The sequence below is a fragment of the Balaenoptera physalus genome (genome assembly GCF_965194825.1).
Source record: "Balaenoptera physalus genome assembly, chromosome: 10".
Classification (NCBI taxonomy): Eukaryota; Metazoa; Chordata; class Mammalia; order Artiodactyla; family Balaenopteridae; genus Balaenoptera; species Balaenoptera physalus.
The window spans coordinates 12,298,700-12,326,690 of record NC_138889.1 but is presented as its reverse complement, the minus strand read 5'-3'; the positions used below and the strand labels follow the sequence as shown (position 1 = coordinate 12,326,690).

Sequence of the window (27,991 nt, the reverse complement as noted above, 5' to 3'; positions counted from 1 at the left end):
TGATTTTCCTCCTTTAAGACTTGTTTTCATCCCATCTCTTCCCTGTTTAAAATCATCACTGGTTTCCACTAGTCCTTTTGTCCAGAAGCTAGACCCTAACCCCTGAGCCCTGTTTTCAAGGCCCTGTCTGAGCTGCCCTTTCCTTGCTTGCCTTTACTTTTCACTTCTGCAAGCTGGGCTCCCCACCCAGCCTGGACACACCTGCTTCTCCTCTGCCTAGATTCCTCCAGTAGGGTTTTTGCCCTTATCGGACCCGACCTCGTCCCCCTACTTTCCCTCTCTGTGAAACCCACTGTCGGTCAGGGCAGACAGAAACACAGGTTTCGTAGTTAAAGGAGACCTCAGTATGTCGTCAGTATTTCTCGAAGTACAGCACGAAGCCCACCTGTAATGGAATCACTTGGGGTGTTTATAAAATTATAGAATCAGAATTTCTGCCTGGAGCCCGGGAGCTCCCCGTGTGAATGGTAGGTTGACTAAAGATTGAGGCTCCTCTATTCAGGCAGGTAGGGTTTTTATTCCCCCTCTCAAGACCCACCCCCACAGAGCTTTCATTGAGTTCTTTAGCTGATGTCCACCCCTTTTTCGGTGTCATTGAACTTTGCCCTGTTGTCCTTTTGGCGCTTAACTACGAACAGCCACATGTTGCTTCTTGGTCATTGCATGTGTATAAATCTTTCCTTTCCATAGCGATTGTGCCAGACCTCGTGTTTTAGTCTGAATCTCCCACTCTCTACTCCGATAATAGGCAAATAGCCAGTGCCCCGTAAATGCTTCTCAGATTAAAACAAGTGAAAAAAACCCTTCTATCTCTGCCCTTTTCCCCTAAGGCCCATCTCTCTATGTAGTAACTTGATTGTCCCTCTCTCAAAATTGCCTGTTGGAAACTGAGCAGGACATTAACCAACTCTAGCAAATGCGGACTAATTCAATGAGCAGATTCCTGTTTAGATGCTGCATTCAGCTTTTTTGAATTCTTTTTTATGTATGTTGCCCATGTAAAGTTAAATTGCCATCTAGCTCTCAGATCTTATTTCTTCACTGGATAAGTCTCTGAACTGGGTTCTCTGCCTCATGTCTCCCCCTTTGCGATTTTTCTTCCAAGAAGCCTAATACATACTAATATGTAATTATATCCTCTCCCAGCCTGGACCCCCCCTGATGGTGCCCTTACTGCCCAGGTGTAAGCGCCATGATGTGCCTTGGCCCAGTCCTCTGGCCTCATTTTTTCCCCCCCACTCTTCTCCATGCACTTTGTTTTAGCAGAGTGCTTCTGGGGGTTGGAGAGGCCCTTTGAAAATCCAGTTATCCAACTATGGAATACAAACGGTATCCCAAAGCTAATCATTGCTTTCTGTTGTCGTTTGTTGGCTCAGGTTATTTTGTATCTTTTGCTGGTGCTTCCTCCCTTTCAGCAGCCTCTTGGTGTAACTTTCCACAAGGTCACCGTATCAGGTGATTTCTCAGCTCCATTGTTTCCCTTGGAGATCTCCCTTGGAAGAGGAGCTTGGCTTCTCCTATCTGGGCTGACTGTTCTCCCAGCCTGCCGCCCGTCCTTACCCTGGGGCTTCACTGCCCTCCCTGGAATTCTCTTTGCCTTTCTCCTGATTTAGATTCCCCGTTTTCCTGGACCTTGTGTCTTGCTTTTTCTTGCTTTACTCCCTTTTTTTGGTGGAGCACACCCTCTGGTAGCTTTGTCAGGTGGATATGATGATATGGTGCCCGAGGACACGGTGCTGATGGCCCGCATTCAAGGTGTTTATGTCTTGAGTTTCTCTGGTTTGTGCGGGGTGTCTGGGGCACAGGTATCTTCTGGGAGGTTGCTTCTCCATCCTTAGGACTCGCTTTACTTCTCTCACGTTGCAGCTCCTTTTTTCTATATCCCAGGTCTTTCCTCCTGGTTTTTAGTTTAATCCCACATTTTGGTAGAGCGCATTTTCCAGAAATTTCCTGAGAAAGAGTACATGGGAGGTATATTTGAGGCCTTGCTTGTCTGAAAGTGTTTTTCTTCCGTGTTCAGACCTGATTGGTAATTGGGCTGGGTTTGGAATTCTCGGTTGTAAAAAAAAACAAAAATATATCCTTCAGAAATTCAAAGACATTCGAATTTCTGTCTTCAGAAAGCAGCTCTTGGAAAATCCAAAGCGATTTTGATTTGAATCTTTTATATGTAATCTGTTTTTACTGTCTGGAAGCTTGTAGAATCTTCCTTTTGGTACCAGTGTTGAAATTACACAGTGATTACACAGTGTGACCCACAGCTGTGGGTCTCTTTCTATCTAATGTGGTGGACACTGGTGTCCTCTTTTATTCTGGAAATTTACATATTTTAGTTTTGGAAACTTTTCTTGAAATATCCCTTAGTATTTTCTTCTCTCTTTTCTTTTTCTTCCTGGAACTCTCGTCAGTAATATGTTGAATCTCCTGATCTAGTCCGCTTACTTTTTTAAAACTTTAAAAAATTTTTCTTTAATCTTTTCTTTTTCTACTTTCTGCAAGATTTACTCACCTCTGTCTTCAAAGTCTTCAACTAAGTTTGGGCCTGAGAGAGAGAAGGATGAGATCCCTGTGTCTCGTCAACCTGCCGTCTTTCACCAGAGCTCACATTTCTGTTCAGGTCCCCGTCTTAATTCCTAAAGCACCGAGATCTCCAACACACCCAATAGGTCGCTATTGCTGGCCAGCCCCTCAGTACTAAAAAGTGAATTTTAAAAATCTTTTCTTCTAGCAAATGTCACTGCTGCCTCCACTCCCACCCAGCTCGGGCGATGTGACCTATTTGAGTTCGAGTGCCGGCAACCGAAGAAGTGTATCCCCAGCTGGAGGCGCTGTGATGGCCATCAGGATTGCCAGGACGGCCAGGACGAGGCCAACTGCCGTGAGTCATTGGCGGGGCCGTCTCCCCCAGGGAAGACTTCTGGAGAGCAGGATGTCTTGTGCTTCTGCTTTGTTTCTCATAATAATAATTCTGGTATTATCTCCATTTTAGAGATAGGGAAGTTAAGCTTCAAAGAGGGTCACCTCGTCAGTAACAGACTGGGGCATTTATTCAGTGTTTTTTTGTACAAAATTGTGATCTCTTCATCAAACCGTGTTGAAAGTTCTTGTAGGGAGGAATACTCCAAAATAACACAGAGAAATTAAATGGGGATTAGTGTAAAATCCTGCACGTACATTAAAAGAGTGAACAAAGTGGGCCTTTGGGACATTAAAATAACAGGGCAGATTGATCCAACACTTACCAAAATAATAGTAGGAACATCTGAGCCAGATAAGTATAGTAAGAAGAACATTAAACATAATTAACGAAGAGGAAATGAAATAGGACCTTCCTCCTGGGTGGGATTAATTCATTAATGGGTATTCTTTAAATAAGTTTCTTTAGCCTGTTTCAAATCTGCCTTATACATCAGGATGTTGCTTGGTTAAGGGTCTTAAAATCAAGGTGTACTCTATCTACAATTTTCCTCAATCCATTAATCGGGTAACCCTATCAGCAAAGGAAATGGGATTAACGTGACATGCCTCTTCTTAGAGAAGCTGGCCCCTGAAGGCCACTACATTCTGTTCTAAGTGCCCATTAATCATTTGTTTAATAATCAGTTTAAGAATTTTTGGAGATTAATGACAGCCTTATTCCCAGCTTCTAAAAACTATGTTTTCTCCCTTTTAACATATTGAGACATGTTTCATAAAGAAACCTCAGACATCCTCCAGCTTTACTGTTCAGCTGTTCTTTGATTATATTTTACCACATTCTTACCAAGTGGAGTAATTCTGTGATGGGGATCTTGGTATTTTCCAAAACAATCCCCTTCTGAGCGTGGAGTCCTTCCCTGACTCTCCTGTATAAAGGCCCCATCACTCTCTTACTATTACTGTCTTTCTGTTTCTTTGTAGCTCTTATCACCATCTAAAGTAACATATTGGTTTGTTTACTCATTTGCTGTTTCTCTCAATAGAAAGTATACTCTATGAGGGTAGGTCCGTTGTCTGTTTGACACATCACCATATCGTTAACATCTTGAATAGCAGCTGATTCATGGTAGGACCTCCATAAATGTTCACTGGATGGATGGATGGATGAATTCCATCTTGGGCTTCTGAGACTGTTCACTAGTAGTTCTCAAACCTTTTCTAGATGTTCTAATGCAGTTTTATATGTAACCGAGCCCCCCATCCAAGCTCCCCCCAGGCAAACCAATTTTTGCTCAGCAAATGACAGAACTATATGATACAAGGATTCTCCAGGGGATGGGGGATTATGATTTGCAAAAAGCCTCACAAGTGGTTTCGATATTTTCCTTCTCCCATTGAGAGTTACTATATTAGAGCATTCTTTTAAAAAACTGAATTCTGTACCTCCATCCTAGAGACATTCAGAGAAGTCGTAATCCTTCTTTCACAAGGAAACTCATCAGTTGAGGACAGCTGTTATAGTATTCTGCCCCCACCTCCCACTTCCAAACCCTGTATCTTTTCATCTCTAGTAAAAGCTCCCAGGATCCTTTACCTGTTCCTCTTGACCATCCTGGTTGCTCTTGTGAGAACATTATCCAGTTTCTCTACCTACATCTCAAAGTGTGGTTTTCAGAAGTAGATGCAGTGCTTCAGATAGAAAACAGGATCACCTTGTTCTAGAACAGAAGTCCTCAGTGCTGGCCAATTCTGATGAATCACTGTGGAGCTTGTAAATATGACACACGCCCAGTGTCGTGTTTCTGCCTCAATAGCTTTGGGCAGGTCCTAGGAATCTGTATGTTTTAAACGTTCCCCAGAAGACTATTAAGAATCACTGTTGTAGATTCTCTACTGTCGGATAACCACCATGGTTTAGTGGTCTGTTTGGATTTCTTCTAGTATAGATAGAGTCGTTGTATGGAACATTGTGTGTATATTTCCATGGGGTGGGGAGCACAAGCTGGGAGGAGTCTGATTCTGAGTCCCAGTGGAAAAATTGCAGTTTGAACTCAGGAAACCAAGGTAGAATCCCCAATGTAAGATCTGGGCAAATTACAATGTTTCAAGTGTGTATTAGTTTCCTATGGCCACTGTAATAAATTACCACAAACTTAATGCCCTAAAATAACACACATTTATTATCTTACAGTTCTGTAGGTCAGAAATCTGATAGACATCTCACTGGCTGAAACCAAGATGAAGGCATGGCTGGGTCCCCTGAAGGCTCCAGGGCAGAATCCGTTTCCTTGCTTTTCTCAGCTTCTAGAGGCCTCCTTCCTCCATTTTCAAAGCCAGCAACATTCCCTCTCTCTGATCCTTCTTTGGTCTTCACATCTTCCTCTTTGACCACAGCTGGGAAAGGGTCTCTGCTTTTTTTTTTTTTTTTTTTAATTTATTTATTTAGTTTTGGCTGTGTTGGGTCTTCGTTTCTGTGCGAGGGCTTTCTCTAGTTGTGGCAAGCGGGAGCCACTCTTCATCGCGGTGCGCAGGCCTCTCACTATCGCAGCCTCTCTTGTCGTGGAGCACAGGCTCCAGACGCTCAGGCTCAGTAGTTGTGGCTCACGGGCCCAGTCGCTCCGCGGCATGTGGGATCTTCCCAGACCAGGGCTCGAACCTGTGTCCCCTGCATTGGCAGGCAGATTCTCAACCACTGTGCCACCAGGGAAGACCCGGGGTCTCTGCTTTTAAGGGCCTGTGTGATTGGATGGACCTGCCCGGGTAACCCAGGCTTAAGTCCTATGTCAAGGTCTTTATCTCAATCACATCTGCAGAGTCCCTTTTGCCTTATAAGGTGACTTTAACATGTTCCAGGAATTTGAACATGAACATCTTTGATGTGGTGGAGCAAGAGTAATTTTAGACCCTCTTTACTGGTGGGGTTGGGTTCTGATATAACTCTCCCTGTCCAGGGTTGAACAGGCACGTGTGAGTCTCTATAATGAAGGCCCAAGGTACCTGAGCCAGGACCCGGAGCAGACCTACCTGGGGTGGCAGATTCGGTTTCTGTAGCCATTCTCATCTTTCTTCTTTTTAGGATCATTTGCAGTTACATTGTCATTGCTTCCTTTTTAGAGCATCTCATGCAGTTTAAATCTACTTTCCAAACTGGAGAGAACATCAAATTATGGTTTCTAGCCAACGAGTTGCGTAACTCTTAACTAACTCATCAGTGCTCTTTATTTGCGTTATTTCATTGTCTGCGGAAATACTTTGAAAAGCTAAACAATTAAAAAGACTACATACAATAGACATGCCTCTTACTATTGTGATTCATCTCATTATTATTAGTCTCACTCAAACCAGAAATCAGAGGGTCATTCTGGACTGCAGATTAACAATAGGAGCAGATGATCGGGAATAAGTACTGTAGAGGAAGAGCTGCACCTTGTGGATACCTGCTCTCAGTCAGGCGTATTCCAGGTGCTTGATCTCACTGGGTCCTTGTAGACACAATAGGGATGGAGTTGTCACCCCAGTTTTATACCGGGGAACTGAACTTGGGCACTACAGGCAGACCTCGGAGATTTTGCGGGTTCCGTTCCAGACCACTGCAATAAAGCGAGTCACACGAATTTTTTGGTTTCCTGGTGCATATGAAAGTTATGTTTACACTATATTGTAGTCTGTTAAGCGTGCAATAGCATATGTTTAAAAAATAATGTACATGCCTTAAATTTAAAATAGTTTATTGCTAAAAAATGCTAACCATCACCTGCGCCTTCAATGAGTTGTAATCTTTCTGCCACACTTTTGTAACATCAAAGATCACTCATCACAGAGCAATATAATAAATACAATAATAATGAAAGAGTTTGCAATAGTGTGAGAATTACCAAAATGTGACACAGAGACATGAAGTGAGCAAATGCAGTTAGAAAAATGGCACTGGCTCCGCCACAAACCCTCAATGTATTAAGAAACGCAATTATCTGCAAAGTATGATAAAGCTGAGCACAATAAAACGAGGTGCGCCTGAATTAAACAGTTAGCTCAGGCTCATACAGAGCAGGATGTAAACCCTGGTTTGTTTGATGCCAAAGCTCTGGCCCTTCCTGAAGGCACATTCCCCTGGTCAATGTCAGATGAAGAGGGATTAGTGAGCCAGCGTGGGGTCCCCGCCACCCCCATCCCCGAGGGTTTTTTGAAGCAGAAGCTGATGAGTTTCCTTTTCCCGAACACGAGAAACCTCTGGTGACCGTGGCCCCTCGTGTGTTGCAGCCACGCGCAGCACCCTGACCTGCACGGGCCAGGAGTTCCGGTGCGAGGACGGCGAGGCCTGCATCGTGCTCTCCGAGCGCTGCGACGGCTTCCTGGACTGCTCGGACGAGAGCGACGAGCACGCCTGCAGCGGTGAGTGTGGCCCCCTAGGACCCCGGGCTCACCCTCGGCCCTGCTGGGTAGGCCCTGAGGTCAAACCCTCTCGAGCTCTTCCTCAGTCTGAAAATGCAAAGGTTCTTGCTCACTGTTGGAGCTGCAGGTGAGGCGAGGCCCAGTTCTGCCTCTGATGCAGCCTCAGCTCACCTCGCCCCTCTCAGGGAAATGTTGGTCTTAGATTGGGTGTTTTTGTTTTTTTTGTTTTTTTGTTCTGTTTTCTTTTGCTTTAGTCCTTGTATTGGTACTTGGATCCTTTTATTTATTTATTTTTTAAATATTCTTTTCCATTATGCTTTATCACAAGATATTGGATATAGTTCCCTCTGCTATACAGTAGGACCTTGTTGTTTATTCATCCTATATAGAATAGTTACATCTTACAATGGGTTTTTTTTTTTTAGTTTAAATAATGATATGAAAAATTAGGTAGTGTTTTAGAATTATGATTTGCTTAATTACAGTAGTGCATTCTATTATGCAAATAAAACAATTTAACTTGATCTTTCATAGGAGTCTCTTTTAGTTTTTATTTCATATTGGAGTATATTAGATTGGCTTTGGAAGGACGTCCCTCGTGTTGAGGCGTCGTTGCTCCCACAGAGCGTCAGGCTTTGTGGTGGGGTGAACTCCATCCTTCTGTCTGGAATGCATTTAGCAGTCATTTGGGGGCTGCTATCACAGTACCACAGACTGAGTGGCTTAGAAGCAACAGAAACTCATTTCTCACAGTTCTGGAGGCTGGAAAGTCGGAGATTGAAGCAGATTCAGTGTCTGGTGAGGGCCCACTTCCTGGTCCATAGACAGCCTGTCTGTTCTGTGTCCTCCCACGGTGGAAGGTATGAGGGAGCTCTCTCGGGCCTCTTTTACAAGGACACTAATCTCATTTTCAGGGACTCCATCCTTATGACCTAATCATCTCCCAAGGGCCCCACCCCCTAATACCATCACATGAGGGATGAGGTTTCAGTATATGGATTTTGGGGGACACAAACGTTTCAATCTATAGCAGTAATGGATCCTGCCATGGCATTGTCTTTGGATTTGTAGCATTCTCTGTTGAGAATCAGGCTTAAATCAGTGCAGACAAGGAGGTGAAATGCAAGGAGAAATGCCATGCTTGGAAATTTAGGAGACCTTGAGAAAGGTTATATAGGAAGGTCTGAACTCTTCTTTTTCTGGGGTGTCTTAAGATAATGGTGGTGGCCTGACCACATCACAGTAGGTCTGCCTGAAACCGAGGAACCTCTTGGATCCTTTGAAATCCAAGATATATAAGATACCAATTTCTCTTTTTTCCTCTTACTCTCTCTAGAGGAATTAAATGTATACAAAATACAGAATCTTCAGTGGACAGCTGACTTCTCTGGGGATGTAACTTTGACCTGGATGCGGCCCAAGAAAATGCCCTCTGCTTCTTGTGTGTATAACGTCTACTACAGGTGGGTCCCATCTTTGCCGTGGGAGAAAATGATGTTTTTATTGCCACTGGATGTTCCATAAACTCTGTGTGTGCACAGAGCAGCTCTTTTTTGACGAATTCAGACATCTCAGCCACCCCATGCTGCTTTGATGTGATGCTATCTTTGTTCTCTTGGCCAGGGTGGTTGGAGAGAGCATATGGAAGACTCTGGAAACCCACAGCAATAAAACGAACACAATATTGAAAGTCTTGAAGCCAGACACCACGTATCAGGTCAAAGTCCAGGTCCAGTGTCTGAGCAAGGTGCACAGCACCAATGACTTCGTGACCCTGAGGACTCCAGAAGGATGTAAGTGCTATAGCTTATTTTTATGGCAGGGACAGGACCTTATGTGGGATTTTCAGAGAGTTTCCCAGGATGCTCAGGAGAGTGGGAATAAAAGTACTTGTGCTTCCTACGTGGCTAAGTTTTATGGTCCTGGCTGAGCTGTTCTTATTATGTCACTTTTTTTTTTTTTTTTTCAATACAATTCTTTTTATTGAAGTATAGTTGATTTACATTGTTTTAGGTGTACAGCAAAGTGATCCAGTTATACACATATATGTATTCTTTTTCAGATTCTTTTCCATTATAGGTTATTACAAGATATTGACTATAGTTCCCTGTGCTGTGCAGTAGGTCCTTGTTGTTTATTTATTTTATATATTGTAGTGTGTATCTGTTAATCCCAAATTCCTAATTTATCCCTCTCCCCCGTTTCTCTCTGGTAATCATACGTTTGTTTTCGATGTCTTAACACGATTTCTTTTAATTGAAGTATAATTGACCTACAACACCGTGTTAGTTGCAGGTGTATGACATAGTGATTTGATATTTCTATAATTACAAAATGATCACCACACATAATGTTTTTCTGCCCACCATTGCCCTCTTTCTACCTCTACCTTCCGTCTCTAGGTATTTCCCAGTATTTGGTACTTAGGCGATCATCATTGTTAACGTATGAGACTTGTCAGAAGTATTGTGGGTTCATTTTAAGGAAATTTACCAAAACCCTTGGGTCATAGAGAGTTCCCTAGTTCTTCCCCCTTCACAGTAGTTGACATTGGGTGACTGTGCTTATTCCTGTGATCTTTGCTCCCCAGGTTTTGTGAACTTTTCATTTGCAGTTGCCATCAGAACCATGTTTACATTTGGAGATGTTAATATGAACTCATGTTTATCTTAATAGAGTGCTTGTAGATGGTTACACATAAAATATGTATAGATATGTGTATGTGCACAGGTTAGTACACACACATACTTTTCCTTGCTTTGTCAGCTGAGAAGGCCCAGAAAAACTTTAATAGCCTTGAGCATACCTATCATTCAGATTTAGGTTTCTAATGCCTTCTTCAATAAAAGGACACAGGGCTCCTTGAAGAAATGGTCAAATCCAGGCCTGGGGCAGGAGATCTACAAGATAAGCCTGGAGCATCTGGTAGTGCCAGAGTGTAAGGAAGTGCTTACTAAGTGAAGTAAGTCAGAAAGAGAAAGACAAATATCACATGATATCACTTATATGTGGAATCTAGAAAAGTGATACAAACAAACTTATTTACAAAACAGAAATAGACTCACAGACATAGAAAACAAACATATGATTACCAAAGGGGAATTGAGGGGGAGGGATACATTAGGAGGTTGGGATTAACAGATACACACTACTAGATATAAAATAGATAAACAACAAGGACCTACTGTATGGCACAGGGAACTATGCTCAATATACAGTGGAAAAGAATCTGAAAAAGAATATATATATATATGTATATAAATATAAAAACTGAATCACTTTGCTGTACACCTGAAACTAAAACAACATTGTAAATTATACTTCAATTCAAAAAAAAAAAGAAATTAAGGAAGTGCTAAACAAAACAAACAAAAAAGAATCTATGAGTTATGACGTTGTTAGAATAACATTTGTTCAGTAGAGCAGAGAGAGTGTCAGAGAGTCAGCAAAAGCCCACCAGGGGAAGTGAAATAGAGAAGTTTATTACTCCCAGGTTCTGAAGGCGGTATACGCATGCCTCAAGGGGCCACGCAGGAGGTCAAGGCAGGGTGCAGGCAGCAGGACCTGGGGCACACGCCTTTTTTAGGATTTGTGGGTGGAGTGCTGTGGAGTTCCTGGGCTAGGGCTGGATTGGCCAGTTCACACCAAAAAAGGGGGGTTTTGGTAAACTTCTTGGGAGTCTTACCTAAGGAGCACAAGAGGGAAGGTCCTGGGAGGTGGAGAGACTTAATCACAAGGGCCCTTGGGGAAGTCATGTTAGGGATTTGCATTTGCTTGTGACTCTTTGGGCTGTGATCCAGGGCTTGCTTGGGGGCTCATGTCAATTTAAGGCCCCCTTAGCCTATTTGTCTAAACAAAATGGATGCTGAGGCAGCAATACCATGGGCTAGCTTAGCTAAACTCTAAGTGGAACCATTTTTGAAATATCCCATTCGTTGATCTTCTTTCCACAGATGGTAGCTGAGTCCCTACTACTGCTCAGGAATTAGGTTAGACACTGGAGAATCAGATGAATAAGACACAGTTCCTGCCCTCCAAGGGCTTGCAGGCCATGGCTTGTTGATGAACATTCACTGTATTCACTTGCTGCCATAACGAAGTACCCCAGATTGGGTGGCTTAAACCACAGGCATTTATTTTCTTCCAGTTCTGGAGGCTGGGAGTCCAAGGTCAAGGGTTGGTTTCATTCTGAGGCCTCCTTGGCGTGCAGACAGCCGTCTTCACGTGGTCTGCCCTCTGTGTGTGTCTGTGTCCTAATTTCCTCCTCTTATAGGGACACCAGTCATATTGGGTTAGGGTCAATGACCTCATTTTAACTTAATGACTTTTTTTAAGACCTTATTTCCAAATACACATTCTGAGGTACTGGGGGTTAAGACTTCAACACCTGAATTTGGGGTTGGAGGTGATACAGTTCAACCCTTAATATTCATCTTCAGCGGATTATCAACATGAATAACTACTGTGCGGTCAAAATGAAGTTTGACTGGAAAGCACTGTAGCTGGTTTCTGTGTGGTTTCTAATTGGGCCCTGAAGGCAGTCGCAAAAGGGAAGATCCTGAAAGGTCTTAGAAATGCCAGCACTGAAGTTATTAAGGAGCCTACTTTGAAGGGGGTCTCTTCATTTGAATTTAGAGGTTCCGTGCTATTAGAAAGTAAGTCTTGGGACTTCCCTGGCGGTCCGGTGGTTAAGACCCCGGGCTGCCACTGCAGAGATCATGGGTTTGCTCTCTGGTTGGGGAACTAAGATCCTGCATGCTGCGCGGCGTGGCCAAAAAAAAGAGAGAAAGTAAGTTTTATTTCTTTGTAGCCACGCCAGTGGCTCTCTGGTTGTACGAGAGTTCAGGACAGCAGACGCTGTCCTTGACAATTAAGATCTCAGCATCAAAGCCCAGGGCCAGTGGTGACTTAGCCCGCCCAAGTGATTCTGTCCTGCAGCCCTTGTGAGCCCCCGGCCTGCGTCAGACTCGCTGAGCCGTGGTCCGACATGTGCAGTCATTAGATGTGTGATGAATGCAAGCAGGTCTTGCATTCTGGAAGAGGGGAAAGGTGTTCTGTCAGCTAACAGCGCTTTCTAGTGGATAGGTCCCACTGCCAGCTCTGGATTCTTTCTCGTCCGAGTTTTTAAGCTCAGGGAAGTTCCTCCAGTTGATGAGTATGCAGATGGATTTTAACCCTGAGTTGCCTCTCTTCCAGTGCCAGACGCCCCTCAGAGCCTCCAGCTGTCGCTCCACAGGGAAGTGGAAGGAGTGATCGTGGGCCGCTGGGCCCCTCCCGCCCACAGCCACGGCCTCATTCGGGAGTACATCGTAAGTCCCCGTGGCAGCGGGCTGTGCGCGGGTGAGCGCGGGAGACTGCCGGGGGCTGGTAGAGCAGAGGCATGCTCTGTGCGACAAGGGCGTGGTTTGCTGTCGCCTTGTAAATAATCATCCGTCCTCTGGAGCGTTTGGCATCTCGCCTTCCCCTCTCTCCGCCTGCCTCCTTGCAAGATGTCGGGGATGCCCAGACCTTTGGTTACCTGTCCATAGTATCTTTTTTCTCCTCACTTCAGGTCGAGTACAGCAGGAGTGGTTCCAAGATGTGGGCCTCCCAGAGAGCTCTTAGCAACTTGACAGAGATAAGGGACCTACTGGTCAACGCTCAGTACACTGTCAGAGTGAGTGTTCGCACGCGTTGCAGGCGTCCAGGTGGTCTTGGAGCACGGGGAGATGGCCGGCCTTTCATGAGAACTCCGTGCCTGCCTGTATGACATGCTCACTCATGGTGTGCTTGGTACCCAACCTGTTGCTCCGGAAGCCTGTCCTGTCTTTCAGTCCCGTAAACCAAGGCCACAGAGAACTGGAAATCAGACTTTGCCCAGATAACCAACAGTTGATGGTAATGCAGCTTTACCTGCTTTTAACCCAGATATTCTGCTAATGTTCCAGCTCCGATTACTTTTGCACCCACCTCTTTTCTGCTTATTTTTAGCTGCAGGGAGATGCAGAGCTATGATAAGTAGCATTTAGAAAATGATATTGTGGGGTTCTTACGAAATACGTTATCAACATCTTCAGTAGAAAAGAGATTTGGTGCAAAACATGTTTTGAGACCATCAAGTGTATACACAGACTCCCTCATAATTTCAGTGCTATCACAATTCCCTTTACCCAGGTTCCCTGCCGTTGTCTCTTTCCCTGTCTTATTTCAGTGGCTGGGGCCTCTGACTCTCCTGAATCCCTCTGTGTATAATTTCTTCCACCCTTATAGCCAAAGCCTCACCACTTCCTCTCAGTCGGGATTCTTACTGTGTGGTATGTTGCCTTTATTTCATACTAATTCGCGCTCTGATTTGAAAGGTGGCTGCAGTGACCGGTCGTGGAATAGGAAACTGGAGCGATTCTAAATCCATTACCACCATAAAAGGAAAAGGTAAGTGATTCCAGCGTCTGCAGATTTAGAGAAGATAGAATAACCCTTTGGAAATAACTTTCAGTGTGACTGGAAGATGAAGAAGCAGAGATCAGAAAACTTCACACAGCCTCCCTCTCCCCGACACACGCACTTTTGTGGGCGTCTCCATAGTGCTTTACACACGAAGTCTTTTGGGGTGACTGTTGAAGGTATTCTTCCTTCTAGAACTGAGCATTTGTTATAATAAAAACATACAAAGGGATTTCCAGAGGCCTTCATGCCCTTGTTCTCAGGCACAGTAGCCAAAATAGAAGGAGTCCTTCCTTCCCAGCCAAGATAAAGATGATCTTGTCCATGTTTATTTGTGGTGTTTTTAAGAGAGTGCCATGCTGACACTTGTTACTGCCCCAGGGGCACCAACCAACAATGCTTAGGTGGTAGTTTCTAGCACTTGAGCTGATCAGAGTCATGGCTTACGACTTGCCATGGACCTGCTCTGCATACACCAGCTCATCTCTTTGAACCCTCAGAACAACTATAAGAACAGATAAGGGACTGGAAAGGTTATGTCACTTGCACGCAGTCAGTCAAGTGACAGAGCTGGGATTGGAACCTGATCTCCTGAGTCCAGAGCCTGTGCCCTGAACCACTGTACCACCTGCTTGCCACGCGGGGCTCCTTGCCTTGCACACGTGCCTCGAGGGTGGTGTCGGGTAGGAGCTGATGCAATAGTGGATGAGTGAGTGAATTGAAGCAAGTGAAACGAAGGCTCTGGCACTCTATGGGAGACGGACCAGCTCGTCTTCCTGATTGTAGCTTTGGCGCTTGGGGCTTTCGTTTTTGGATTGGCGGGTGTTAAAGCCAGAAGTGCCTCCTGGAACGTGCTTGGGGGATTTTACTTTAATCTGAGCCTGTGAGAAATAGGCTCTGGGTCGTGGAGAGTCACTATCTGGTCGCCTGTAAAATATGGTGTCGTTGAGATCAGGACAGGGGCAGCTAAACTTAGTGAAGCCAGCCAGTCTGCGGAGCAGGGAGTGTGTGGGTATTGGGAAAAGTGTACCGAGTTCACACTCCCCGAGAGTTTTGATTGTGGTGTGATTTTCCTCTGCAAAGTCAGTCAGAACAGACTGACCTTACATACTGAAAAGGAGGGACATTGGAAGGTCATCAGAAAAACAGGTAGTACCTTGAATTCCTCGTCATAAGTCACACCTGCATTTGAAAATCTCAGTGGGGGGGTTGCTTCTCTTAAACTTCCTTAATATGAGTTTGAGGATGAACCCCAACTCCTCATACGTGTGTTGGTTAGGGCATGTGTTAGGCAACTGTGTGCCAAGTCAAAAAGTGTGAGTTGTGATCTGTCTGTGACCTCGTGTCCTAATAAGGTAAGAAGACGGGGTACAAAACAGTGGTGGCGTCACCCAGAATCACCACCTTCATTGGTGAACGCAGTGGATTAGTTGTAACAGCAGTGAGAAAAGCCACCATTTTTTGAGCACTGCTTGTGTAGTAAGCACCGTGCGGGTTGTTTTACATGAACTGATCTCTCTTAATCCTTATCAACCCTATGAGTATTCTTATGCTCATTTTGTAGCTGAGGGAACTTGGGAGAGGATTGTGATCTGTCCCCAGCCACCACGATTATAATCCGGGTCAGCTTTACAGCAGCACCCGAACCATTTTGCTCTGAGCTGACTGCCTGAAACTCCTAATGTCCTTTCTTCTTCTGGTTACTGTGTTTTCCTCAAGCCCACTTTCATTGATCATCTGGAGAGACTCCTCCAGATTTTGATACCTCTCTTTGCCACCAAGTCTTAGGCACTCCTTTGAGTCTCTCTTGCCTTGCCAGTATAAGAGGCATATGTGCTGAGAGTCTAATACACGAGCGGCCATTTAAATCGTATCTTCTGATGACGCTGATCGCATCCAGCCCTCTTAGGTTATGCCTGGCAGCACACTGTCAGGTTTCTGGTGGGTAGACCTTCACAGTGACCACCATGATGATCACCACTTGAGCCAAGAGAGGTCTTTTCTCTCTGCTGCCCTCTCCTCGTCCCCTCAGCTCCCAGCTTGAGCTCTGATCTTTTTGAGAATGCCAGTGGCACATCAGCTCTTTAATCTGTCGTGGGAACGGGAGAGAAAGGGAACTGTAGTTGAGTGCCAGGCACTTGACATGCATTATTTTAGTGAATTTTCCCACCTCTGAGAAGTACAGAGGGCATCTCCAGGCTTAACGAGGACAGGTAACTTGCCCCAGGTCACACGGTGCTAAGTGTCTCAACAGGAATTTGAACCCCAGTTTGTGAGACTCCAGAGCCCAGATTCTTTCCATTTTGCCACACGCGCATTTACAAGTTAGGACTTAAGATTCAGCTTGCTGTCAACCTTCAAAAAGGACTTGAGCCCTCTGGGAATTTGTTGGTGCCAATACAGGTGGCTCTCAGTGTGATCCCTGTACCTTTCAGAACCAGGCTGAAGCTGGGTTAATGAGGGACGTTTACATAATGGAACTTTTCTGCTCGACCTAATTGCCAGGATAGCTGACCGAGCCAAGATAGTTATGTGTTCACCAGGTAACTGTGGACCCAACCTCAGCTTCAGGACAACAGTGGTAAAAGGGAAGAATAGAAGCAGCCAAAGAAATGCCCTTTCTTCCCCCACTGAAAGATTGCTTTGTCTCTTGAGTTGAAAACTGTGAAGTCCTGCCTTCTTCCCTTTTCATCACCTGGTTTCTCTTTTTGAATCCCTTTTTTGTTCTCAGTGATCCCACCCCCAGACATCCACATTGACAGCTATGGTGAAAATTCTCTAAGCTTTACCCTGTCCGTGCACACTGACATCAAGGTAATGTGGAAATTTCAAACCAGCGGTTGGGTGGGGCTTTACTTTGCATGGGGACCAATACGGCAGAGGACGGGAAGATTAAGAAAAATGAATGACTTGATCCAGCGAAGCTAAAATACCGCACCTAGGTTGGTTCCTCCCCCCACGAAGAACAACTTGAGTCTTCACATGTAATTATTCTGCCTCAGCCTGGTGCCTTTTTTTTTTTTTTTTTTTTACCATATAATTAAATGGTTCACAGCTACAGTGCAAATAAAGAGTCGGTGTTAACAGAATATGTATGCCCTGTAATTTTCAGCTTTATTGGATTTCCTGGTGCTGAGCGCTAATGCAGAGGTTCCCAAGAGTGAGTCTTAGGAGGGAGTCAGATACCTCGGAAGCATATCCACTTAGATCCACCTAATATTCTCCCCTTCTAGCACCTTCCTCCCCTCTGCTTGGTCCATCTGCTTGACCAGCTTCACCGTGATTATCTGTGTCCCTTGGGTTTCTCAAGTGGCCACACACCTTTCATGGGGTTCTTTCTTGTCTGTCTCTCCTCACATCCCTCCCTGTCTGTGAAGCTGTGGTGGGAGCAACAGCCTGTGCCACTGACTGAACTACAGTTTGGTGTCATGCCTTTGGCTTCAGAGACAGCTGATGCCAGAAATGACCTTGTGTAGACCTTGTCTCTATAGTCTTTGCTCTTGAAAACATTTTAATTTGGTGCATTGGCCAATATTTTTAAAGACCTTTACATCAAATCCTTCTGTGAGCTCATGGGTCTTTCCTGACCCATGGATATGTTTGCTCCTATTAGACAAAAGAGATCTAAGCAAGCCCCCTTTGTATTGACCTCTTGGCCTTGACTGCAAAGACCACCTGAGCTAAGATTGATCCTTAGTTACCGTAATCTAATTACCTTTTCAATTTTTATCCTTTCTGCCTTTTATTTTGGCTGTGCCACGCGGCTTATAGGATCTTAGTTCCCTGACCAGGGATTGAACCCGAGCCCTCGGCAGTGAGAGCTCAGAGTCCTAACCAGTGGACCGCCAGGGAATTCCCTTCTTTCTGCCTTTTTTAAATTGGTTCTTGTCCTTTCATTATTTATTAAATTTTTTGTGTCATTGAATCTATATGTTGTATTATAAATGGTCTCACATTTGTTTTTAGAAGTGGGAGGGAGTATAAGTATTCAATGATAGCACAAATGGAACTGGTTTGAGAATCCAAAGGACTAGCCTGTCCATTGTAAGAAGGGAGATACCCGAGGAACAACAGAAAAGATCTTCCTTTAGTGTCTGGTGAGCTCTGTGAGTGTGTACTGTTCACGTAACATGGCTCTTGCTTCTTGGCAGGTGAATGGCTATGTGGTGAACCTCTTCTGGGCGTTCGACACCCACAGACAGGAGAAGAGAACGTTGAACTTCCGAGGAAGCATACTGACACACAAAGGTAGCACCCTGGAGCTGGTCGGTGTGTAAGGGGGAAGGCTAGACCAATGCTTTCCTGGCAGTAGAGCTTGTGTGGGGCGCCGGGACAGGTTGGGGGGTCTTCTCTGCAGCCGTTCTGAGTGGGCAGGTGTTGTCCATTGAGGATGCTGTCAGTGACTCCTGAGTCCAGGTGAGGGATCCATTGGGTGGTTCCCCAAATCCCCTTCTAACCTGTTGTCTCTTCATGGAAGTTGGAGGCTTAAAAAGGAGGAGACACTGGAAAGAAGCCAGCTTAACCTTCTACAGATGCTTTTTGCCTCCCAAGAGAGAGTTCCTGGGCTTAGTTACCTGTCTCTCTTTTTACTGCCCTGGTTTGCTCCTTCTTTGTTGATACAAGGTAGCGCAGGGCCTACTGCATAATTGGTGTTCAGTAAACATTTGTTGAACGAATGGACCAACAGACTGAGCGAAGGAAGGAAGAGGGTCCAGTTCCTCTTGTATCTGTACAGTTAGTGAGTCTCAATTAAAATCCTCATATCTGAAAATGGACTAAAGGAAGGATTTTAATTTATTTCTAAGACAAAACCTTCATTGGCCAAGGCTGCTTGTGAATGTTGAAGAGGACATGGGAGCTTCTACTCTTCCCTTCTACTGTTTGCAAAGTACTTTCAATCCTAGCAGGCGTTCTGTTATATACAATATATTTTTTTGGCGGGAGGGAACCGAAGGCTGCCTAAGGAGTTTGTGCAGGAGTATAGCTAACATTGAGCACTTACTGTATACAGGCATTTACCCAGGCACCCTGTGTGTGCTGTTTTACATAACACCTCCAGAACAGTGCAGTGGGATTTACTCATTTTATGGACGAGGAAACAAGGTTCAGGGACTGAGTGATTCCCTCAGAAGGTGGCAGAGCCAGGATGGGAAGCCACACCTCTCTAATTCCAAAGGCTGTGGTCTCATCACCTCAGCATTACACCAATAGAAATTGGCAGAGTCGGGAACAAAAGTCTTACCAGCCTTTGCCTGAAACACACGAAGGGCTCGCTCCACGGCAAGCGTCATGCCAAGCACTTTACAGGCATTTTCTTTTTTTTGTTCCCGGCAACAGCCAGCTGGTATAAGTGCTGTCACTTTCCTCCATCTTACCAACAAGGAAATGAACTTAGAGAGTTTGAATACTTCATTCTTGCTTGTACAAGTACAAAGGGTAGAGTGGGGCCTTGAACCCAAGTCCTTCTGATTCCAAAGGCTGCCCTCTTAGCAAATCCTCCGTTTGGTTCACTGCTCTTTTAGTTTTTAATAACGTTTCCCCTCATTAGAAAGGGGGCACATGTTTATTACAGAAAATTTAGAAAACAAAAAAGGTACAATCAAATTTTTAATTTCCTATCATTTCACTTCCCAGGGAAACCACTTTTACATTTTGGGTATTTCCTAAGTTAATACTTTTCCTCCTCATTGATTTCTTTATATCTTCTTAAATAAAATTTGAATAATACTATATATAATTTTATATCCTGCCTTTTTCACTGAATGTAAATAACAGAATTTTCTAGTTTCATTATATATTCTTGGAAACAACCTTTAGTGGCCACGTAATAGTTCACGGAATGCACGTGAAGCTCATGGATGCACATTATTTAACTATTGCCTTGTTGCTGGGCAGTCAGATGATTATACTTTTTTCTACCATAACAAACACTGTGACGGGCATCCTGGTTGCACAAATTTTTGGATCCCTCTCATTTAACTGTGTTGAAGGTTATGAAGGATTTCAAGACTCTCACAAGGCCAAATGGCTCTCCAGGAGGGTCGTACCAATTTGTATCCCCAGATGGGCAGCTTTAAAAGGAATTTTCCCATGCCCATGCAGTGTGTTGCTTGCAGTAGTCATTAATAAATCACGCCGAGTGAATTTGTAAAGTAATAAAAATTCTACAGCATGTGGGGCTCACTTAAGTGGAGAGATTACATTAAAAAAAATAGGGTGTGCATATAAAGATATGTATTCCTGACTGCCGCCCCCAGCCCTTTGTCCCTGTTTCCCCAGTTGGCAACCTGACAGCTCATACAACCTACGAGATTTCTGCCTGGGCCAAGACTGACTTGGGGGACAGTCCTCTGGCATTTGAGCATGTCACGACCAGAGGAGTCCGCCCACCCGCCCCGAGCCTCAAAGCCAAGGCCATCAATCAGACGGCGGTGGAATGCACCTGGACCGGCCCCAGGAATGTGGTAAGTCAGCCAGGATGACCCTTGCAGAGTAGGGATGGACTGTCCCCGGCACTAAGCCACCAGACACCCCCAGGGCTTCCCTCTCTGTTGCTGTTGTTTTTCTTCTCACCCCAAACACAAGCTACCCTTGTAGTCAGTTCTGGATTACCTTCTAGAGGCGCCTGACATCCTGCCCCAGTATCCCTTTCTGCATCCTGGCCTGGCATCCAAGACAAAGAGCCCCCTGCTGTTTGCTGACTAGACCTAGTGTGAGGAGGGGGCACATTCCTGAGCTGGGAGTCTCACCTAGGGATGGGTGAGAAGTCACCTGCAGGGACAATGAGTATCGCACCTGAGGACCATGCCTCAGGCTCCTCTAGCCCCTCCTCACCTACGGGATCCCCCACCCACAGGTTGCTTTCTCTGTCCCCCCAAACACGCCCCGCCCCAGTTCATTCCAGGATGCTGGCTCTACTTGTATATAGGCCTTTTGTTTTCATGTATGCATTTTGACTCACTGGAATTAGATCTGTGCTTCTGTTTGAGCCTGGTTTTGATTTCCCACCTTCCACAGTGTGCACCCTCCTTTGCTTTTAGGTGCACCTTCCCAAGCCTCTTTTCATGCCCCTCCTGCCTCTGCACCATGGCGTCTGCTCTCTCTTCCCTGGAATCCTTCCTCCTCCTCCTGCTGTGTAGTCAAATCCTAGCTCTTCTACTGGATCTCTTTCCCTTACGAGCTGCTAAATCTTTAGAGTTGATGCCATACAGCATAATGTTTCATTAGATACTACGTATCCGATTTGATATCTTCTGTCTACTCTCATCTCCCTAACTAGTTTGTAAGTTCTTGAAGGGGAGGATTGTTTTCTGGGTCTCCCAAATGGAAAAGCATATGGAACTAAATCTGTAATTGAGCCTTAGTGAATCCTCAGTGGCTGGTGAGGGGGAACTGGCATGCGTCTTGTCTTCTGAGGGCATCCTCAGTGTGCGTTGGGGGCAGGACTGGTTCATGGGGAAAGAACCAGGGTTTGCAAGTAATTGTCTGTGAGATCAGCGTGAAGAAGGAAGGAGAGGCAGGAGTTAATTGAGCACCTACTGTGTGCCAGGCACGATGCCCGCCCTTCATCCATGGCCTCGCACTTACTCCTCTCATCAGCTCTGTGGGGTAAACGTTCCTGCTCCACCAGTGAGGTGCCGTGGCTCAGAGGGGGTGAAGTAACTGGCCAAAGTCGAGGGTCAGTAAGCAGCAGGCCGAGTTAGAGCTCAGGTCCAGCTGATTTAACAGCCTGGGCTCTTCTGTTGCTCCAGAACCTGACTCTGGGGCAGGGACAGAGATGAGAATGCCCAGAGCCACGCCCTGGTCTCCATTTTACCTGGAAGTAGACCCTTATCACAGAGGGGCCTTTGTCTCTGTTTAAGTCCCCAACTCAGAGCCTGCCCACCTGTCACCCCCAGCTGTCTGCACAGAGTGGGGCGTCGTGTACAGAACATAGGCCCGTGACTCGTTTTTAGTGTCTCACCACACGTGAACTTGGAGAAGGAGCCTAGCCTGGCCTCCTTCTTGCTGAGAGACCCCTTACACTCATGGTAGCCTTCCGAGGGTCAGGGGCCGGTGGAGTCCTCTGGACGAAGCTCTCAGCTTCCACCCGTCCTCATCTCACTGCGGACGCTGGGGTCTCACTCAGGGCTGCCATCGGCACCACAAGAGCCGCCCCCATCACTGTCTGCGTGGGGCCTTCTTACACCCTGGCTCCCGTGGCTCCAGGGACCCCTTTCCTGGCTCCTGGTTGAAGCCTCCACCCCATGGTGGCCACGGGCCTGTCCTCTCTGGGGTCAGGCCTGCCTGCACCCTGGGTCCCCCTCTGCCATCCCATCTGAGCTCTCTCCTTCCCCTATGGAACAGGTTCCATTCCCATTGGCTCATCTGAGACACACAAGTCCTTTTGCACGTCCCTGATGGGCTCCCTTCATCCCCACAGCTTCTCCAAACTTGTACGGTTTTCAAGTCCCCTTTCTTGCCTGCTCATATGCTCTTGGAGAAAATGCCCTTTGTTTCTACCTTACAAAGGAAGCTTCCTCATGCTTCCCCCATTAGAAACATGCTCTCAGCTTCCACTTTCCCCTCTACGAGGCCATCAGACTCCCACCTCCTGCTTTAAACTCCACGTGTACCAATTAGGCTTAAGAATGGGCGCATAGAACAGGAATGGAGAGTAACCGTGGCTTTCAACAGTTTATTTCCCTCCTAATTACAAGTCGGTCAGCGTTTGGAGTTCAGCCATCTGGGAGCTTCTACAGCCGCAGCACAGTTTGATCTGGGCCCCAGGCCCTGCCACCTCCACCCTGTGGCATCACCTTGCAGTCCAGGGGGCCTCCTGGACCACATCACCGTGCATATTCCAGGCAGCGGGAGGGCAGAAGGAGGACACCGCTCCCTGCATTTCAGTGTGTCCTCACCGAGGTCCTGCCTGGAACATCTGCTGACATCTTGTTGACCAGCCCTGTCACGTGGCCTCTGCTGCTTGGAGGGAGGTGTGGGTGTAGGCGTGTTTCCAGGTAGCAGTTCTCACTAAGAACCAGGATTCTACTGAGGGAGGAGGGGAGGATGGGAACGTCCTAGTCAGACGGCAGTGCCCACCCTCCCTCCCCATGCCCCCTCCACGAGCTTGCACACTTGCTATCCCCTTCGCACCTTGGTCACCCCCTCTTTTCCCCGGTTTATTATGCAGTCTTCTAGTGTAGCATCTAACCTTCCACATTTGCATCTTGTTATTGGTAATTCTGTTTTTCTTCTCTGCCTGGCTCGCCTCAAAAAAGCAAGCTCTGAGGAGAGTCCGCACCGTATTTATCTTTGTAGGTGGGAAGCCACTGCCTGGCCCAGGGTGCCTTCTCTGTAAATGCTGATGAAATAGATGTTGAATGAAGAATTCTTTGTGAGCTCGTTTGAAGCGGTTCCCCGGGTCTTAAATTAGGGCTTTCATGAGAGTGAGGTCACTGGCCACTGAACTGGTGTCCTTTTCTGTTCTCTCCTTTTACCAGGTTTACGGCATCTTCTATGCCACGTCCTTTCTTGACCTCTATCGCAACCCCAAGAGCTTGACTACATCACAGCACAACAAAACAGTCCTTGTCAGTGGGGAAGAGCAGTATTTGTTTCTGGTAAGTTTCCTGTGCCAGGAGTACAGAAGAAGGTTTTATTTTTTGAGGATGTCTTAATTGCTGGCCTCCTAGCTCAGACCCAGGACCTGGGGAGCTGGAGATGTGGATTCCAGGATCCACGTGCGATGCATGTGTGCGTGCGCGTGTGTGTATGTATTTGTGCGAGAGAGAGGGGGTGTGAGAGAGAGAGAGAGAGACACGGGAGGATGGTTCTTTTCCACAAGCATCAGGTTTTTACTTGAAACACAGAATGAACGGCCACTTAACCAACTACAGCTCCCTTGTGCAGGATTGAGAACTTGGCGAATGGGTCACAGGAATAAATAAAAGCTTTTGTCAGATTCCACTTCTAGGAATTTAGCTTACATGCTTTTACATGTGTGCCAAGGTATATGGAAAAACATGTTTGGTATACTGTTGCTTGTGAAAACAAAAGATTTGGAACAACTTTCTATCAAGAGAAGACTGGTTAAAAGGATTATGGCTTACCTTTGTGATGGAGTATAGTGCAACCATCCAACACAAATACAACAAACTCCAAATGTACTGATTTGGAAAAATCTCCACGCTGTATTATTAAGTAAAAGAAGCGAAGAGCGTAATAATACGTGTAATGTTTTCGCATTTGTGTAAAAAAAAATTAAGAACAGTAGGCTACACATATACATGCATGCATAAGTACACACATATATAAGTACGTATCTATACACACATACCCATATATTTGGGCTTATATTTGTGTAGGACATTTCTGGAAGGAAGCACATAAAATCATTACTAGTACTACCTCTGGGAAAATGGATTAGAGATCTGGGGTAGGTGGGGAATTATTCTACATCTTTTTGTATGCATTGAATTTTAATTGTATCCATATGTCACTATTTTGTTGAAACAGTGGTTTGGTGACAACTGCATGAGTTCGAGTGGTGTTTCTTTCAGGTCCGGGCGGTGGCACCCTACCAGGGGCCGTCCTCTGACTACGTCGTGGTGAGGATGATCCCGGATAGCAGGCTTCCTCCCCGTCACCTGCACGTGGTTCATACGGGCAAAACCTCCGCCGTCATCAAGTGGGAATCCCCATACGATTCTCCTGACCAGGACCTGGTGAGGGGACGCATGGTCTGGTTCGGGGGCGGGTGGGTCCTGTAATGGGGCAAGAAACCTAGGCCTGGAGCTTGGAGCTCAGCAGGAGGTCTCCCCCTATTGCTGCCTGGTCAAAGACGGGGTCCTTACAGGTGCCTTTTCTTCATTGTCACATCTCCAGTATTCCTGGCTGCCATACTGGTTTGTCCCTCCTTCTCTGCTTTCTCTGCCTTCACTAACAAATCTAAATCTAGCCCACTGCCTATTTTTCTAAATTAAGTTTTATTAGAACCAAGTTATACCCATTCGTTTACACATTATCTACAGCTGCTTTCATGCTACAAACAAGAGAGTTGAGTAATTGTGGTAGAGACCATCTATTCTTCAAGGCCGAAGATATTTGCTCTCTGAACCTTTACAAAAAAGTTTGCTAGCCCGTGCCCTAAAGGAAGAGGCATTGATTCTAGAAAAAATCTCCCATTTTCCCTTGCCCAGGCTGCTCTGACCTCCATGCCCTCTGCCCTTCCTGCCGTCCCAGGGGTGGGTGGTTCTAAATGCTTGGTCACAAAGACTCCTCTGGACTCTCAGCTTCTTCTTGATGATTGAGTTGCCTGTGCTTACTCCCCGTCCTGTTATTTTCTCCCTGTCCCCATAGATGTAAGCAGCAACCTGGGAGAAAGTAAATGGGTTTTTTTTGTCTTTTAGAGCTGGGATTGAACACTTCCATTCATTGTTCCCCTCTGACGACATCCCGACACTATGGCAGTGGTGGAGATGGAGAATTTGAACACTGAACTGGGGTTTTTCTTGCATGTTCCAACCTACCTGCTGCTGCCACCACAAATGTGGTTTTCCCTAGAGTTGTTTTTTTGGGGGGAGGGGAGTAGGTGGATCAAACTGACAATTCTCTGCACAAATCTGGGAGTGAATACTTGTTATAAGGTTGGACATGACTACCCCAGAGGCTTTCCAAAGAACAGAGTCAGACACTGGGGCTCGAAATATTGTTGCCGGGGGTCACAGCCACTGACATACTTATGTTACGTGGGCCACCATTGAACTACAAAGAGTAAAAAAAACTCCAGGTTCCTGATTGCCATTAAAATGTCTTTTTCTTGTCCTAGCTGTATGCAATTGCAGTTAAAGATCTAATAAGGAAGAGTGACAGGAGCTACAAGGTAAAATCCCACAACAGTACCATGGAATACACCCTTAACAAGCTGGAGCCTGGAGGGAAGTACCATGTCATTGTCCAGCTGGGGAACATGAGCAAAGACTCCAGTATCAAAATTACCACAGGTAAGCAGACGAGCGATTGGACGCCTCCTCACCCAGCAAGGCACTCCCAGTGCCGCTAGAACGCCTCTGGGCATGGGATTTCTTTTTTTCCTTTTTTATTTTTTACTTTTTTGAAGACGTGGGATTTCTATCAGTAATTGCAGAGGAAGTGCAAAGACGAGCCGCAGTGTCCGTGCTGGGGCAGAGCCGTGCAAGGGTCCCAGGATCTGGGCTGCAGGGTGGTGGCCAGGGCACTGTGGGCTGGGGAGTGGCTGTCATTTTCATATTCTCCATCTCCTTTAGTCTCGCCTCCCCTAGCTGGTTTTGACATTTCCAAGAGAGTTAGGAAATAAAACTGAATATTTCCCACTTAAAGCCAAGCATTGCATCTGGGCACCTGGACTGAAGTCGTCATGGTTCCTTGTGGCAACATCATATGCAGAAATGGACGGAGACCAGTAACTGGGCAGCAGATTAAAGGGGGATTTGCTGCCAGCTCCAGGCTGGCTCAGCAGTCAGGCTCAAGTTCAGAGAGCAAGTAATAAGCTCAGTTATTCGGACAGCAGCAGACAACATCAGGAGTGTCAGTAACAGAGGCTGGCAGTGTGAACCATGGGCCTGGGCCATGCTCTGTGGTCATTCCAGGGCTCTATCTTCAGACCGAGCTCCCTAGCCCCTCACTGAGCTCTAAGGCCTCTGGCATTTGGAGCACGAAAGCAGACTGGAACCAGAGCAGAAGTCCAGGTAAACTTTGAACATGGTTCCATCCTGCCCCATCCCTTCCTCCCCCTACCCCATTTGTTTTTGGCCATCCTTGAGTCTAGGTAATGTCCAGATTTCTTGGCTAAAGATATTATAACAACAAAAGAGATGCCAGTTAAAGAGTGTCTACAATGTGCTAGGCTGTATACTAAGCGGTATATGCGTATTATTCCTTCCTTAACCTGTCCCTTCAAGGTTAGCATTATTTAATCAACCTTTGACAGACAAGAAAACGGAGACTCAGATGTTGAGCCACTAACTGCATCCTACTTCATCTTTAATTTTCAGTTTCATTATCAGCACCTGATGCCTTAAAAATCATAACAGAAAATGACCATGTTCTTCTGTTTTGGAAAAGCCTAGCTTTGAAGGAGAAGCATTTTAATGAAAGCAGGGTAAGTGCCTCCCTCCTTCTCAGTGACTTTGGAAATCCAATTGAAATGCCATTTTGGAGATGAGCTCGTTAACAGCATGCTGGCACAGAATAAAAAGAAAGAATAGGGCAGGGGAGTGAACTTGAGAATTAAAGGACCATTTTCTGTGGGATTGCTAATTAGTGAAATGTTTATACTGCCCATTAAAGATGTGAATCTCTGCACTAAGCACTTTTGAATCCTGAACTTGTCGTCCCCTGAAAGATAGGGAAATGGGCTGGAGTCGTCACTGTGCTTCCTGAGGCTGGACTGGGGCCCCGTCTTTTCCCAAACAGCCTGAGGGCGGGGCTGTGGCTTCAGTACTGGGGAACCGAGCTGCACTGTCAACCTGGAATCTTACCAGTTTCTTTCCAGTGAGCAGGAAGTGCTTGAAGATAGTCTGTTGACATATGAAAAACACCTTGTTTCATTTTGTGATCAGCAGACCAATTACTGTATTCACAGCAGGAGACAGGAGGAGGAGGAGGAGAGTGGCACCTGGGAATAGATTTGCCATCCAAGGGTGGACGGATTCTCCAGTGGAGCTGGGTTGGCCCCATTGTCAGCAAAGCGTGAGCTAAATAGATACACAGTAAATCAACCGTGGCTACCTCGGGGTAGAGCGTTGGCAAAGAGGCCTACAGTTCTAAATCATCCCAGTGTGATGCCAGAAGCAAAGCTAAATTAAAATTTGAAAATTCTCACAACTCTCACAACTGTGACATATAATATATGTTAATGAAAGCATGGTTAATATATTTAAGTGTAAAGAAAGCTTTCAGATCAATTCAAAACAGAAACACATTGACCCTTGAAAAACGCAGATTTGAATTGTGCAGGTCCACTTATATGTGGAACCCACGGTACCACACCATCTGTGGTTGGTTGAATGCAAGGATGCAGAACCGAGGATACAGAGGGTCCACTCTAAGTTATTCTCGGATTTTTGACTGCTCAGAGGGTCAGGGCCCCAACCCCTACATTGTTCAGGGGTCAACTGTGTTATAATATTGAATAAGGAACAGGTAACAAGGTAAAAATTTTCAAGCAGCAGTGAGCAAAAGAAAATAAAGTTTCAGCCTCACTAGTAATCTAAACGGCACAGATACAGCACTTTCA

General features: G+C 45.8%; 1 protein-coding gene across 4 annotated transcripts in view; it reads left to right on the top strand.

Annotated features, from left to right (window-relative positions):
* Positions 1–27,991, top strand: part of SORL1 (sortilin related receptor 1) — a 160,776-nt gene that overhangs the window by 123,112 nt on the left and 9,673 nt on the right. For all 4 annotated transcript variants that reach the window (XM_082410851.1, XM_082410852.1, XM_082410850.1 and 1 more), the window contains 14 exons: positions 2,729–2,878; positions 7,180–7,311; positions 8,648–8,774; positions 8,935–9,104; positions 12,508–12,620; positions 12,863–12,967; positions 13,650–13,722; positions 16,466–16,548; positions 17,886–17,982; positions 20,014–20,198; positions 23,217–23,336; positions 24,276–24,440; positions 25,544–25,718; positions 26,748–26,854. In XM_082410851.1, coding sequence (XP_082266977.1) covers positions 2,729–2,878; positions 7,180–7,311; positions 8,648–8,774; positions 8,935–9,104; positions 12,508–12,620; positions 12,863–12,967; positions 13,650–13,722; positions 16,466–16,548; positions 17,886–17,982; positions 20,014–20,198; positions 23,217–23,336; positions 24,276–24,440; positions 25,544–25,718; positions 26,748–26,854 — 1,802 coding nt within the window. The remainder of the gene's footprint in view (positions 1–2,728; positions 2,879–7,179; positions 7,312–8,647; positions 8,775–8,934; positions 9,105–12,507; positions 12,621–12,862; positions 12,968–13,649; positions 13,723–16,465; positions 16,549–17,885; positions 17,983–20,013; positions 20,199–23,216; positions 23,337–24,275; positions 24,441–25,543; positions 25,719–26,747; positions 26,855–27,991) is intronic.